The sequence below is a fragment of the Mustela lutreola genome, chromosome 11, assembly GCF_030435805.1.
Source record: "Mustela lutreola isolate mMusLut2 chromosome 11, mMusLut2.pri, whole genome shotgun sequence".
NCBI lineage: Eukaryota > Metazoa > Chordata > Mammalia > Carnivora > Mustelidae > Mustela > Mustela lutreola.
In genome coordinates, this window is record NC_081300.1 from 65,072,485 (window position 1) to 65,087,529 (window position 15,045).

The 15,045-nt window shown below is 54.4% G+C and overlaps 1 protein-coding gene across 4 annotated transcripts; it reads left to right on the plus strand.

Moving 5' to 3' along the window:
- The first annotated feature begins 42 nt into the window (after window positions 1-42).
- On the plus strand, window positions 43-13,520 carry GUCD1 (guanylyl cyclase domain containing 1). Of its 4 annotated transcripts, none has more exons than XM_059138958.1 (6): window positions 43-277; window positions 5,707-5,791; window positions 6,619-6,784; window positions 8,215-8,306; window positions 10,154-10,406; window positions 11,089-13,520. In XM_059138958.1, the coding sequence occupies exons 1-6, from the start codon at window positions 238-240 to the stop codon at window positions 11,200-11,202; spliced, it is 750 nt and encodes a 249-aa protein (XP_058994941.1). In that variant the 5' UTR covers window positions 43-237; the 3' UTR covers window positions 11,203-13,520. The 4 variants fall into 4 exon arrangements, with proteins under 4 accessions (XP_058994941.1, XP_058994942.1, XP_058994939.1 ...); XM_059138959.1 differs by having other exon boundaries at window positions 46-277; window positions 10,154-10,395; window positions 11,092-13,520; XM_059138956.1 differs by having other exon boundaries at window positions 87-277; window positions 11,092-13,520.
- Window positions 13,521-15,045: the final 1,525 nt, after the last annotated feature.

The window sequence follows — 15,045 nt, forward strand, 5'->3', positions numbered from 1 at the left end:
GTTTAAGGAAGGGGCGGGGCCCCGAGCCGCAGCCTGGAAGGGGCGGGGCGGGGCTTGGGGCGGCCCTGCCGCCGCCTCCCCTTCTCCCTACCGCGCTGGTGGCGGCGGCGGCAGTGGCGGTGGCGGTGGCAGCGGAGGAGGAATCTGACACGCACCAGCCCGGCTCCCGCCCCAGTCGAAGCCGAAGCTGCAGCCGGCGCCGGGCCGGGGCCATGGGCGCCCCGCGTGGCCCGGGTCATGAGGACGGAGGAGGCAGCGGGGCCGCAGCTCGAGCCTGGTCAGTGTCTCCCCAGGGCCCGGCCCTCACCCCGGGGAACGAGGGGGACCCCGCCCTAGTGCAGGCAGGGTCCAGCCGCGCGACCTTGGGTCGACCGCTGCCACGGGCCGGACTGTCGATTTTTGAGCGATACCTGGCCAGGTATACACTCCCGCCTTGGCTGCTCAACCCTCGGCCCGGGTCATTTGGGATTTACTGATAGTCCTAGGGCTGGGACCCCAGTCAGCTCCGAAGTCAGTGATGGTGGGAGGGTCCTGGTTGCGGGGCAAGGGCGGCACCTTCCCCAGAAGCGTAAAGTCCTGCTGGAGCGCCTTAGGAGATCCCACCTTGCTTCCGGGGAACTGTGGGGGAACTGAGGCCTAGAAGGACAGGGAACTGGCTGAGAGCATAGAGCAATGGATGTGCCCCTTACCCTGGCCTCCCAGACTTAGCATTTTGTCTTGGGTTCCTTCTGCCCCTAGGTGGCCTGAGTTCCTTTGGGGCAGAAACCAAGACTGACCTTCAGTGCCCTCGGCCTCAGTTTGCTTCTCTAGATGGGGGAGGGGGAAAGCAATGATTCTAGCTCTTAGGGTTGGTGAGAAAGAGAAAGTGCTAGTAAACTCTAAAGTGAGGTGCCAACTCATCAGAGAGATCAAGAGCAGGTGGGACCCCACCCCAAGACATCAGGGACCTTGGTGTCACGCCCAGGGAGTGGTCTCTTTTGTGAATATTGCAGATCATAGGGTCTGATGCTATCACGGGATTTACATACCTACTCTTCCAATTATCTAACTCTGTGATCTCGGACCAGACATTCGCCTTTCCTGAGTCCCAGTGAAGTAATAGCTCACATTCATAGGGAGCTTTCCATGAGCAGACACTGCACTGCTAAGTTGTTTACATGGGGTGCCTCATTAATCCTCATAAGGACCCTTTTGTAAAGTAGGTTACTTACCATTGTTACTTGCTGGAGCGCCTTTTGCACAGGAGCAGATAAAGTTAAAAGGAGTTAGGTATCCAGGGCCTGCCTTCTTTGGCAACAGCTGCCAAATGAAGCCAGGCCAGGGCCTTACAGGCAGACCCTACATATAGGTGAGACAGTCACTTGGCTCCAGGCATCAACATCTGGCAGTAGTTCTGGGCAGTAGTTCTGGGCTTGGAAGGCCTTGCCTCTCCTTTTCAGCCCCCCACAGGAGTATCTCTGGATCCCTGTGAACTGACCTGCCCTTGCCAAGATGGGATGGCCATGTGGAAGTGTTTAGCCTCACAGGGCCTCAAGATCAAGGGATTCTAGGATCAGGGCAAGAAGAGGAGGTGCAGCAGAGTTCACAAGGACCCTCAGGAGCAGCTGTCCTGTGCCACATTTACAGCTGGGAATAGGGAAAGGCACAGACAGAGTCAAAGCCTGGCCATCAAGATGACCCAGCTAGGGACGCCTGGGTGGCTCAGTTGGTTGGACGACTGCCTTCGGCTCAGGTCATGATCCCAGAGTCCCGGGATCGAGTCCCGCATCGGGCTCCCAGCTCCATGGGGAGTCTGCTTCTTCCTCTGACCTTCTCCTCGCTCATGCTCTCTCTCACTGTCTCTCTCTCTCAAATAAATAAATAAAATCTTTAAAAAAAAAAAAAAAAGCAAAACTTAAAAAAAGAAAAAAAAAAAAAAAAGATGACCCAGCTAGCTGGTGCCAGAGCCCCGGCTGCAGAGTAAGGAGGGAGCCATGAACAGAGGGGCTATAGTTTGGTAGCTTACGGGAGGGGTTAGGGCATTGTTGTGACAAGTAGGCCTGGGCACTGCACGGGATAAGGCCTTTTTGGAAAAACACCTTCCATGCATCAAGCATGTCTGAGTGCCTGCGCTGGTCCAAGGGCTTCGGCAAGGCACATACAACCCTGTCCCTGCCTACCACTGAGATATTCTGTCTGTCCAGTGGGGAAGGCAGACATGATCCCCTGAAATACTCATATTGAAGGGCTCAGACAGAAAGAGACCAGAGCATTTGGCTGTTGGGAAATGGGAGACAACATTCCAGACTAAGGGATCTTGCAAGAGCAAAGGCTGGGGAGTAAACAACCCGTGTAGAGAGAAACAAAAAGACAGTTTTTGGCCACAGAGAAGGATTCTTCAAAAGGGAGGCATTTCATCATGAGAGAATAAATAGTACCTTGCATAGAGCTCTCTCTCCACTAAGCCCATTGGGGGGATTTATTTTAGCATATGAATCTGGAGGACAAGACCTGGGACTTAGTCATCTTTAGTGTCCCCAAACCATAGCACACATTGAGGGTGTAATAATTTTGTTTTTTTTGTTTTGTTTTGTTTTGTTTTGTTTTTTTAAAGATTTTATTTATTTATTTGATAGAGAGAAATCACAAGTAGATGGAGAGGCAGACAGAGAGAGAGAGGGGAAGCAGGCTCCCTGCTGAGCAGAGAGCCCGATGCGGGACTCGACCCCAGGACCCTGAGATCATGACCTGAGCCGAAGGCAGCGGCTTAACCCACTGAGCCACCCAGGTGCCCCATAATTTTGTTTCTTAAAAAAAAAATAGGCTCGTTTCTTCAAAGAAATGTTTGTTGAGTTACTGCTAAGCTTCAGATACTATGCATTGGCAGTAACAGTGAACAAGATTAGCAAATTCCCGGTCCTCAGGAAGCTTAGAATCTTGCGGGGAGACAGAGTAGCTCTGTTTTATTTTTCTCATTCATTTTGCCAAGTATTGTAAAGGTAACAACCAGGATGCTGGGAAGAGGGACCTTCTTCCCCCCCAAAGACATAGTCAGAAAAAAGCCTCTCAGAGGAGAAACATTTGAGCTGGGACCAATGACAAAAAGGGGCAGCCTCAAGAGCTGCAGGGGAAGAAAGTTCCAGACGGAGGCAGCTGTACGTACAGAGGGGTAGAATGAAGGCTGATGGTTTTCCCACAGTAACTGGAACTGAGTGAGTGAAGTGTAAGGGCCAAGGTGATGCTGGTGGGGCCTGGGTTGGGCAGGGCCCAGCAAATCATGGTGTGGAGTGACAACTTTATTCTAAAAGCAGTGGGAAACTGGGACTGGGATTTCTCTGGCTACTGGGTACAGATGGGAGAGGAGCTGGGGGTGGAATTTGGAACAGAGGATAGGCAGAAGTCAGGCTGGACAGAGCCCTCCGAACTGAATCCACAACCCTGGGAAGAGGCAACTGTGGGAAGGCCTTGAGTGATGGCCTGGGTTCCTTTTAGAGGCATCTGGGGTCAGGGAAAGGCGAGAACAAAGCCTCAGCCCAGTTGGGCTCAGGGCACCAGGGCCCTCTAGATGGAGGGCAGGGTTCACGTCAGCACATGCAATGCACTCTTGCCCCGGGTGCCCATAACACTCTGCAGGCTGCCATCTATGGTGGTCCATTTCATAGAGGAAGAAGCAGGCACAGAGAGGCCAAGTGCCTCTCCTCAAGTGACTCAGCTAGCAGATGGCCGGTGCTCACCCATGCCATCCTGCCATCTACAGGCCCTGTTGCATGCCCTTGGAGGTGGGGAGTGGAGGGAGGAAGGCCAGCACAAGGCAGTGAAGAAACAGCTATAGGTCCCTGCGTGCTGGGAATGTATGACAGCTCCACAAGATACAAACAAGCTCCAAGCAAGGACCTTACCTGTGAACCGGAGAATGCACTCCAGCCTAGCAGAGCACAGATGAGGGAAAGGGCGTGGCCAGCCTGGGAGCAAAGCAGGCACTGGAAGTGGTAGCATCTGAGCCAGGCCTTGAAGGCTGGGGAGGGTTTAGACAAAGGAGAGTAGGAGCTTGGGACTCCATTCCAGGCAAGGCCCTGCCCAGACAAGGCCAGCAGGTTGAAAGGCCAAGACAGACATCAGGGCCCTTCTGGTTGCTGCCTGCAGTGGAAACCAGGCCTGGCATGGCAAGTTGGCTTCTGGGGCAGCTCTGCACAGCAAAAGCTGTGGATTCGAGAGAGACCCCAGAGACCCCCTCCCACCCCCCACCCACCCCCGAGATGCAGAAACAATGTGGGCTGGGTTTTCACATGCTGGGTGAGTGTCATGATGAGCAGTGAGTGGTGATTGCTGAAGGGAGTCTCTCCCATTTTTTCAGACTCGAAACTGTCCAGATTCGTGGGATTCCAGAGTAGGAGGTTCTAGTAGGCCACGTTCCAGCTGGCCCCTGCTTTAGCACTTCATCGTATGCTGTTCCCCTCTGTCTTATGTTTCCTGACTCTCACTCTCTAAGGCACACCTCCCCCACCCCCCATTTTCCCAGCCTAGCCCTCTGTTTTTCTTTTACCCTTGCTTGTTTTTCCTGACCACCAGGACAGGAATCAGTTCTTGTCACTCACCACCACATCTTCAGTTCACATGCCAGGTGCTAGGCTCTTGGGAAATATTTGTTGATTGAATGACTGAATCAGACCAAAGTCCCCCACTCCAGAGATAGCCAGACTCAGTCTAGTGTGAGGTCAGTTGCTCAGCCCACAGCCAGGCTATGACAGAGCTGGGGCTAAAGCACCGAAGTCAGGCCCCTTCTGTTCCTCCACACTGTTTGGCAAGAACAGACCAAGAGAGGGGCGCCTGGGTGGCTCAGTGGGTTAAGCCGCTGCCTTTGGCTCAGGTCATGATCTCAGGGTCCTGGGATCGAGCCCCGCATTGGGCTCTCTGCTCAGCAGGGAGCCTGCTTCCTCCTCTCTCTCTGCCTGCCTCACTGCCTGCTTGTGATCTCTCTCTGTCAAATAAATAAAATCTCAAAAAAAAAAAAAGAACAGACCAAGAGGTCACCTAGGTTAACATCGCACATACACAGATTACATGACAGTCTCCCTTCCTTTAACTGTGGACTTCACACTTTGGTGGCCCTGGGGGGCTTTGGAGTTGGGCAAATCTCCAGGGACCTCATGAATTCAGACATGAATATCTGCTAAGCATCTCCACGGGTCTGCCCTGTGCCAGCCTCCTTGGAGGTTCCACCAAAAAGAGTGTTCTCAGAGAGAGGCCTGTAGGGCTGGGAGTGCATGTAGTGGGGGGGCTAGGCATGATGGAGAAGTGACAGCCAAAGGCAGGAGTTAGGTCAGGCACCTGGGAGAGTTCAGGCAGAGGGACGAGGTATGCAAGGTCCCTGGGGGATAAGGGATCATAGCAGGTGAAAAGGTTCTGCCTAGAGGTTGGCCCAGTGAGGACGAGGGGAGGTAAGAAGGCAGAGGGTGCTGGGGCAGCAACCATGAAGGCACGGTCCTAAGAGATATATGAACGAACCCACTGGAGGATTTTGTGTGGGGCTGACCTACTCTGACTGTGTTTGGGAGAGATTACTGCCATTGTAAGGAGAATGGGTTGGGGTACCTGAAAGGCTGTTTGCTGGCCCCTGAACAGCCCCTATAGGATCTGAGGCAGGAGCCAGTGACAGTGGCCTCAGTGGGGGGTGGCAGTGATAGGCACAATGTCAAGGGTCTGTGACCTCCCTGTGTTTCCTCATAGGAGACTTTGTGCAGCTGCCCGTGCCCATCATCCAGCAGCTCTACCACTGGGACTGCGGCCTGGCCTGCTCCAAGATGGTGCTGCGGTGAGTGGGCAGGCCTAGGTCCTCCCCATCCATACCATCTGCTCTGGCTGGAAGGAGAAACAGGGAGAGACCTGGGTGGGATTCATCATCCATATGGCTTTTCTTGGTTGGGCCTTACAGGAGGAGGCCCAGCTTCCATCCAGACTTGGTTGCATCTACAAGAGCAGGCAAAAGGTGAACAAGGCCTTCCAGATGGTGGCTCTGGGGATAGCCAGAGAAGTTCTAGGTGCCTGGGCCTGGTCCACAGAGTGACCCCATCACTGGGACATGGGACTGTCCAACCTCAGGCTCCCGCAAGACTGTGTCACTAGGGAGCCTACTGTTGAACTAAGGCTGTGTGAATATCACAGGAACCTTGATCATCAGAGCATAGAGTGCCGTAGCCATCTCCTTGTAGGAGACTTCAGGCAACTGCCAGGAACCCCAGAGTAACCTGTCCCTTACTTGTCTTATATCCTAGAAATCCAGGCCAGATAGTGTTCAGCAAAAGGGTTCCGTGCCTAATTCTTAGGAAACCACTGATGTGGTCCAAGCATCTCATCCTAGAAATGAAGCTAGTGAGACCAGAGAGGTTGGCAACTTACCCAAAGTTACACGACCTTCAGGAGATTCAAGAAGCAGAATCCTTGACTCCAGGGCCAACATGGTACCCCAGGCAGCGTCAGGTCATGCCCAAGAAGTAGATGATACAGGATTTCCTGATGAAGGATGGAATTTTCTGGGGAGTGGGAGTTCTTGATAGTGGCTATCTGGCCCCTTGGAGGAGGGTGACTCCAACCAGCTTCCCTGTGTAAGCAAGCCAACCTCAGCAGCCCGTCCACCCACAGGTACCTGGGCCCACTGGACGATGGTGAGTTTGAGAGTGCCCTGCGGGAGCTACGACTCACCAGGAGCATCTGGACCATTGACCTGGCCTATCTGATGCGCCACTTTGGCGTGCGGCACCGCTTCTGCACTCAGACCCTGGGCGTCGACAAGGGCTACAAGAACCAGGTAGGCAGCCAGTCACCAGGCCTTCACCCAGGTCCAGTAATCAAAAGAGGGTATGGTCGGGGCTGGGTGGCTCAGTGGGCTAAAGTCTCTGCCTTCGGCTCAGGTCATGATCCCAGGGTCCTGGGATCGAGCCCCACATCGGGCTCTCTGCTCAGCGGGGAGCCTGCTTCCCTTCCTCTCTCTGCCTGTCTTTCTGCCTACTTGTGATCTCTGTCTATCAAATAAATAAATAAATAAAAGTGGGGTATGGTCAAGGCCCGGACACCTGAGTGGACACACAAGTGCTCAGAGACCAGGGAAGAGCAGCAGACACGCTATGGGCAGGACTTTTGATCTAGCCAGTCTAGGTGACCTTGGGGTCCGGCCAGCTCAAAGCATCTGAGCAGTGAGATTCCTGCAGCCTGCCTTTGAGAGCACTGGGTGGTGTAGATAAGCATCTCAGGCTGCCTTTCTGCATCCTTCCCTCCTGTCATTCAGCGCCCAGGGCCTCGGAGAATGTCACTCTGACCTTACCCTGCCACCACTTGCCCATGTTCTTTCTTGTCATAGGGACAGATGGCTTCAAGCTGTCTAATTGGTATTCCGGAAGAAAAACTGAAAACTGACATGCCATCTTCCCTGTTTTTTTTCTTTTTGAAAAAGAAAATGATAGCCTCACCATGATACCAGTGCACAACCCACTCCCCCACCCCGCCCCGCCCCAACCCCTGCCAACCGATGTAGTTAGAGCCAGTCTTGCCTGCTGTAGAGGCACATGTTGGCCCAGGTTCCAAAACTTGGCAGAGCAGGGTCTCTGCTGGCCTCGTTGGCAAGAGGGTTCTCACATGGTGGCCGGGGCCAGTCAACCTCACTTTCCTTTGAATCTTCCAGGCCAGGGGAGGAAGGCTAATGGAGCTGGCTTGATCACTGTAGCTGCAAGGCAGAGAAAAGAGCCCAGGAGCAGGGTCTCTCCTGCCTCCCCCACAGACTGGGGCTCTAGCCCCCTGTAGTCCCCTACACCAAACCAAGTATGTTCCCTGGACCTCACCTTGCTAAGCCGAACTATGGAGGAGCATCTGGGTGGACTCAGCCACCCCCCTTTGCTCATTTACCACAGACTCCTGCTGGTGTCCACAGGAAACACAACCCAGGATGACCAGCCTTGCTGGGGGAGTGGAAGAGCTGACCTGAGCTTGGCTGCCTGCCCATCTCCTGAGTGTCATCCTTAGGCCTCTGTGTGGTCCTGTGTGCTTGGCCAGCCACCCTGCCGGTTCAAGACACACGCCGCATTCTGCTCAGGCATGCCTCACGTGCCATCACGTGCCCCTAGCAGGCTGGGCTCCTCCCCTCATTCACCATCTTTTACTCCATCACGTGCCCTGTACTTCATCTAAATGGGGGTGAGGGCAGCCAGGACAGGTGGCCCCTCCAACCGGCCCTACTCTCTTTAGTCCTTCTACAGGAAGCACTTTGACTCAGAGGAGACCCGGGTGAATCAGCTATTTGCACAAGCCAAGGCCTGCAAGGTGCTTGTGGAAAAATGGTGAGCCTCCCCTCATTCTTCCTTGTGTGCTTGCTTCATCCACGTACTTACTGTCAGGCAGAACTGGGGTATCCTACCCAGGTGGCCAAGGGCATGGACTTGCCCTCCAGAGACTTAACTATTTCCATCCATAAAATGGGGACAAGTGGGAATACATGACCTACACAGTATACAAAACTGTAGCCTCAGATGGATCACAAGCATGGCCTGGAGGGACATGTGAACCAGACAGACTCTAGCCAGCCCTCAGGCTGCTTGCAGAATGGTAGCTTGAGACAGAACACAGGAACCCTTAATGAAATGGGGACAGTGTAAGGAACATGCAGGCAAAGTGATGGAGAGTGACAGAGGACAGCCCTTTGTGAAGGCTCTCTAGGGAGGCCTGGCCCTCAGATCTCCCCACAGACTGCCGTGACCTTATGTGGGTCTCCACTCTTACCTATACGTAAGAGCAGAATTTGGGCAGAACCTGGGAGTAACTTTCCCAGATGCTGATGACTTTCTTCTTTAGGCTCAGGCACATCAGCTTAGATCCCTACTGGGCTACCCTAGACCACTCTTCTCAGGTCTCTCTGTTCTTGAATGACTTCTGTTTTCATTGTTAACATAATGTTACCACACAATAGGTAGTTTGGAAAACAGAAGTCTCCACGCATCTATCCACTGCATGAGCACATGCTGGGAGGGAAGCCACCAAATGTTCATTTAGTGGCACATGCCACTTGCTGGCTAGTTGAGTGGGAAGCTGGTGCTGTCCCTGTTCATCCAGTGAAGAAACTGAGGATGGGAAGAATAGTTTGAGCTGCCCAACATCACCGCCGGCCGCTCGGCCATGCTGTGATCCAAACCGGACACTCCGCACCCAGTTAATTCCATGGAGCACAGTCCTTTTCCTTCTGGCCCAGGCCCCTGCTTTTTCCCTGTAGTTGAAATCCTGTGCTGCTACATACCGTTGGGAACTCAGCCAGGTATTTCATTTCAAAGGCCAAATGGAAAAATGGCATGTTTCCCCGGGCTGAGGCAACCGAACCAAACTGCCACATGACTCGGCTGTGGGCTGGAGTTGGGCCAAGCCACGTCGTGCTCATGCTGCCACTCCTGCGGAGTCTATGGAGGACAGAGGCCCCTAGCCTAGGGGACCCTCCCCACTGACAGCCCCTTGCTCGTTCTGGATTCTTAGTTTGAAGGATTTTTAGGGTACTGCCTTCTGTGGGGCATTGAATAGGGCAGTGCCTATGAGTCTGCCACAGGGAGCAGCCAGCTCTGCCAAATTGGGGGTCCCCCAGAAGCTGACCTGCCCCATTCCTGGACAATTCCTTTTGCCTTAGGAGACTTCAAGAAAAAAAAAAAAAGAAAGAAAAGAAAACCAGTCCTTTCAAAGAAATGTGGTTTTGAAACTGACAAAGCCACACTTGGCTCAGATTTGGGGGATTAAATTGGACCCACAACTTCCAATGCAAACCGCATGTGATTTAGGGTAACTGTCCAAGGAAGGTGCTCAGCAGGAAAAAAAAGAATTCACCAGCCAGGCTGGGAGGTGAGGTCCCATGTGCTGCTTCAGTGGCCTCTTCCTGCCACCCTTGGAAGGACCTGACCGGGCCGGCTTGTCCTTGGGCACACTCAGAGTCCTCCTACCCGCCGCCCCCACACCCCGGCACTAGTGCCATGCTTAATCCTGGGCTGAGCCCAGGCCACAGGGACAAAGTAGGATGTCTCCCTCCCTGCAAGGAGCTCAGGAAGTGGGGAAGATGAGCCGTGCCCCCAAGCTCTGTGATCCAAGCAGGGGTCCACTTGAGAGATGGAGAATGGGGCCCAGCAACCCTGGCTGACCCTTCTCCTGCCCACAGCACAGTGAGTGTGCAGGACATCCAGGAGCACTTGGCACAGGGCCACGTGGCCATTGTGCTGGTGAACTCTGGGGTACTACACTGCGACCTCTGCTCCAGTCCGGTCAAGTACTGCTGCTTCGCCCCCAGTGGCCACCGCTGCTGCTGCCGGAGCCCCGACTACCAGGGCCACTTCATCGTGCTGCGTGGCTACAACCGGGCCACCGGCTGCATCTTCTACAACAATCCAGCCTATGCCGACCGTGAGTGCTGGGTGGGTAGGGACAGCGGGGAAGCGGGTGGCAGGCTGCATTCACCATCCCGTCCTGTGACTCCTCCGCACTCCCTCGCTGCCTTCCCCGCAAAGCCTCTGCTCCTCCTGGGCTTCTATAATCTGCTGCTCCTCTGGCCATGCACAGACCAACCATAGACCTGAGGCCGGGCCGGCCTCCATGCCCCAGTCATTGCCACACCAGCTCAGGCCATCTGTCCTTCCCACACCACCAGCCCTGCACCACTGCCCAGGGCCCACCTCAGTCTTACTCTGCGGTTTCCTCCCCCCGCCCCCCATCTCCCTCCTTCCAACCTTCCCAGGACAGCCAGCAAGCACACTCATCAGAAAGGGAAGTCTGCCCAGTCCCAGCTCCAGCTCCAGGGGCAGCAAGGACTCCCACTGCCCTGACTCCAGCAGACTTACCTCATGTGTCTTCAAGCTGTTTGTTCCCCTCTGGGTCTCACCTCCTTCATCTGCTAAACTGAGGGAGGGTCAGAGAATGAGTTCATGAAGGCTAAAATAGGCAAGGAAGGCTTCCTATGGGTGGAAAATGAGTGGCAAAGGGTGGCCAAGCAGGTGGGACACAGTCAGACCTCCCTCAGCTCCCCTGGGTGTCACTGAGGCAGGTATAACCTCCCCCACCCGCAACCCTCTGACCCCACTCTGCCCTTCCTGTCCCCAGCAGGAATGTGCAGCACCAGCATCAGTAACTTCGAGGAAGCCAGAACCAGTTATGGCACAGATGAGGATATCCTCTTTGTCTACTTGGACAGCTGACAGCAGGAGGCTGGCGTGACCAGGCCCTCACACCCTGCCCCGCCCTAGCCGGGCCAACTCAGGAGGCCTTGGCCCAGGCCCCAAGCTGCTGGGGATTGGATGCGGAGCTGCAGCCTCGGCCCATGTGACAAAGCCCCAGAGAGTTCTTGGAGCCCGAGGCTTGCATGCTTTGTCTGCCAGCATCGTGCCTGGCGTCATGCCACTTACCCTGTGCACCTGCTGGTTGCTGGAGGCATCTCCAGAGCATCTGAGTAGAGCTTCCCCCAGGATCCCAAACCTGACTTGAACAGTGCCCAGGGGACTTCCAGCCCTGTGGGTGCCCTTCTTGCCTGCAAACCAGACCCAGGGCAGGGGAGAACCTGAGTTCGTCTCGCCACAGACCTGGGGCTTGAGCCCAGAAGATGCCACTTGTCAGGATGGTGTCCATGTATTTGGAGACCATGTAGCCAACCCGCCTATCCACCAGAAGTACTATGGACCTCCTTGTGCCCTTTGGTGGATGCCGCCACTCCCTCCCGCCTCCCAGTGGACCCGCATTCCTGTGGCTGGTGGCGAGGCCTCTGGGCTTCTGGGCTCTGGAGAGGGCTGGGCCTCAGGCTGAAAGGACCCCTCACCCCTCACCCCTCAGCCTCCAGGTACTACAGCACTGTAGATTGGAGGGCCATCTGGGTCGTAGACGGGGCCCTGGTTCTTGCTAGCTGTCAGTGCAGAGCATACTCCAAGAACACCTGACCCAGAGGGCCAGGTGCAGCTGCCTGGGTCCCAAAGGACTCTCCCCAACCTGTGAGCCCTCCTGACACTAGTCTAAGCCTGACAGTGCCCATTCTCTGGGTGTGGGGAGCCCCAAGCCTCATAGGCCTGGGTGCTGGGGTATGCTGGGGCCTGTACTCCTGAGGCAATGGTGGGAGACAGTCTGTGGCCTCCTACCCATCCTGATATTCATGCTGGGACCTTTTGCACCGAATGTTGGGTCTCTTCTGTCCTCACAGAGAGGGGTGGTACCTGCCCAGGGTCACATAGCACAGCACGAAACATAGACTAGAGCTGTTTCCTTCTTTTTCTTTCTTTCTTTTTTTTTTTTTTTCTTTCTTGTAGGGGTAGGGGGTGGTTTGGTTTTTTTGAGATTTAAGTTTTTCACTTGTGGGGAGTGAGAGTCCCTCTCAAGTAAGACAATAATAGCAAGATTGCAGGTACTTTGGAACCGCTGACACCTCTCTGCACAGAGCAGATCAGCCAGCCCAAGTTGTCTTTCAAAGAGAAAAGGACTCAACGGCTGGCGGGCTGAGTGCCAGAGCCCCCCAGCTTACAGACAAAATCTGGCCATCAGTCTGGGGAGAGTTTGCCCAGGACTATGGTGGGGTTGGGTCTCGAATCCAGGTCTGCACCAGAAAACTAAGGGAACTGGCTCATTCCCAAAGGGGCCAAGAATACCCACCCCTCATGAGCTGTTCCTGGTAAAGGAGCAGGGCTGCCCCCCTGTGTCTTGGTCCTCTGTTGCCCAAGGCATGATGTCATGGCAGGTGCTATGCCTCTGGCCTGCAAACCCTGTTCATCATCTGTTCCCCCAAGCTGGCTGATGCCTCCCCACCATGGCTTCTCTGAGGTACGGCGGTGGGCTCTGCTCACAAGGGCTGTCAGACCACTCAGCTGTATTGCTCCTCAACACCAGATTCAGCCTTTGGCCCCAAGGGTGGTGCTGTTAGCTGCTTAGCCAACAGGTTAGCCCCCCTGGTTTCAGAGATGAGCAGTGTCTTCAGACTGGCCTTCTCTCTTTTGCCTTAATGTTGGTGGCCCAGGATCCCAGGGAGCTCTGGTTGCATGCCCAGGAAGACCATGTGTGGCAGCCGTGGGGTTTGGGCCTCATTCAGGAAGGATCTGGCTAAAATTGTGAGAATAGACGCATCAAGGAAAAAGCAATGAGGAAGTGAAGCTTCAGATGATGGGTGGGGCTTCGCCGGGAGCAGCCAGCCCAGAGAGCAGTCACAGCGCCTCAGTCCTTCACGCGAGACATGTGGAAAATGCTCAGTCCCTGGGCAGGCCACAAGTTAGAGGTCACCTGTCTGGAAGATTAACAAGAAAGCTACCTGTGCCTCAGATGGTGCCATCTGCCCGGGAGGATCATGGGTGGGACGCGAAGGCGTTCTCGCACACGTTATGGAAACAAGGCTGGAGAATCCAGATTTCAGGAACCAGTGCCCATAGCATGTGGCTCCTGTGACCCCAGTCCACATGCTGGGGGCCCAGTGAAACCACACTGGACAGTTGGTTTTGTTCACTCCAGCCACACAGGGACAAAAGGGATCTTTTGCATTGCAGAGATTTTCTATATATATATATATATATATATATATATATATATATATATATATATATATATATATATATTTTTTTTTGTTTGTAATGAGCCATTCTCAATAAACATTCTCACTGCAAAATCATGGCAGCACTCCGGCCCACCTTTGTGAATTCTCGTTTCCCTCCCAAATTCTCAGCTTAAGCATGTGCCACTCTAGGTCCTTGACCTGCCAGACCAGGTTTTAGCTGGGACTAGAATCCTGTTTACTGCTTTTCAGTTCGGCCTCCCTCATGCTTGCACAGGGCTGAGGTAGGCAGTACTGGAGTTGGAAGGGCCACAGAAATGAGCTGGATGGCTTGAAGAGGGCATGGAGGGCACACAGCCTTGGGCAGGAGGAGGTCCGGAGGGGGGTGCAGAATCGAGTGAGGGTGCAGTGGGGGCCCACAGGAGGCAATAGAGTGGGGAATCCTGCTGCCAGAACTCCAGTCCTCCCTGTGCCTCCACCCCCAACCAGCAGCTCCCCTTAGTTGCTCGTTATTGGGCTCGTCTAGTGTTACATTTGATAAGAATTCTACTTCTGAAAAAGGAAGTGTTTGGAAATCCTGCCTTATCCGGCAGCCTCAGACGTGCCCCAGGTCCCGCAGGGAGCTGACAGAGCCAGAGCTGGCTTCTTGGGTAGGGTCCCAGTCTCTGGCCTCTGTTCTCATTGACTGACTGCTGCTCTGCTCCTCCCCAAGCCCCACACTGTAGGGATATTTTTGGAGTTGCGACTGAGATCTTAGACCCCTCTCCAAGCTGGCAAGCAGCCCTACAGACATGCCTTCAATCCGGGCGTTGGCCCACTGAGGCGGGGGCGCCCTGCTAGAGTGTGCCAGGCAGCCTAGCAGGTGTTCTAGCTACGTGCCTAACCAACAATGCTTGCCCCTCTCTGCACTTTAGCGGGAGCCTTCTGCCCCTCCTAGGGGAAGAGGCCCCCATTCCGAATGGGCATACTGTCGTTGGGACAAGCATGGGAAAGTTTGGTTTGGGGCCTCTCAGCGGCCCCGAATTATATATTGAATATAATTATGGGAGGCAAAAGGGCGATGCAGGACATGTTGAAATAGGAGGGCCAAATGTGGGTGAGGTCTGGAGTACTGGGCGGAGTCGGCTGCCCAGCACATGCCGGGTGAGGATAGCAGAGGTGGAGGATTTCTGGGAGGGGTCCCACTGGGAGCCAATGGGCCAGGGCAGAAGGGAGAGCTGGGTGCAGCCGGACAGATGCAGAAAGAGGGAGAAAACAAGCACCCAGTAGAAGCCACAGCCTTTCAATAAGCTAGTCTCAGAAGTGCCATCCTATCATTTCTACAATACTCTATTTAGATGTTTAGACTGCATCTAAAATACACTGGGGATTCTACACAGGATACATCAGGAGGCAAGGACCACTGGACGTCTGGTGGCTACGTTTTTTAAATCTCAAAATTTTTTGAAATCTCAGAACAGAGCTGGGAAACACCCCCAGAGACATCTTGTCTAGCACATCCCGAGGCATGCCCTTCAGAATACCCTCAGAACAGTGAGAAG

Coding starts and splice junctions, on each gene's coding strand:
- GUCD1 (XM_059138958.1), top strand. CDS start 238: ATGAGGACGGAGGAGGCAGCGGGGCCGCAGCTCGAGCCTG. Junction 8,307..10,153: donor AAGGTGCTTGTGGAAAAATG/GTGAGCCTCCCC, acceptor TCCTGCCCACAG/CACAGTGAGTGTGCAGGACA. Junction 10,407..11,088: donor ATGCCGACCGTGAGTGCTGG/GTGGGTAGGGAC, acceptor TCCTGTCCCCAG/CAGGAATGTGCAGCACCAGC.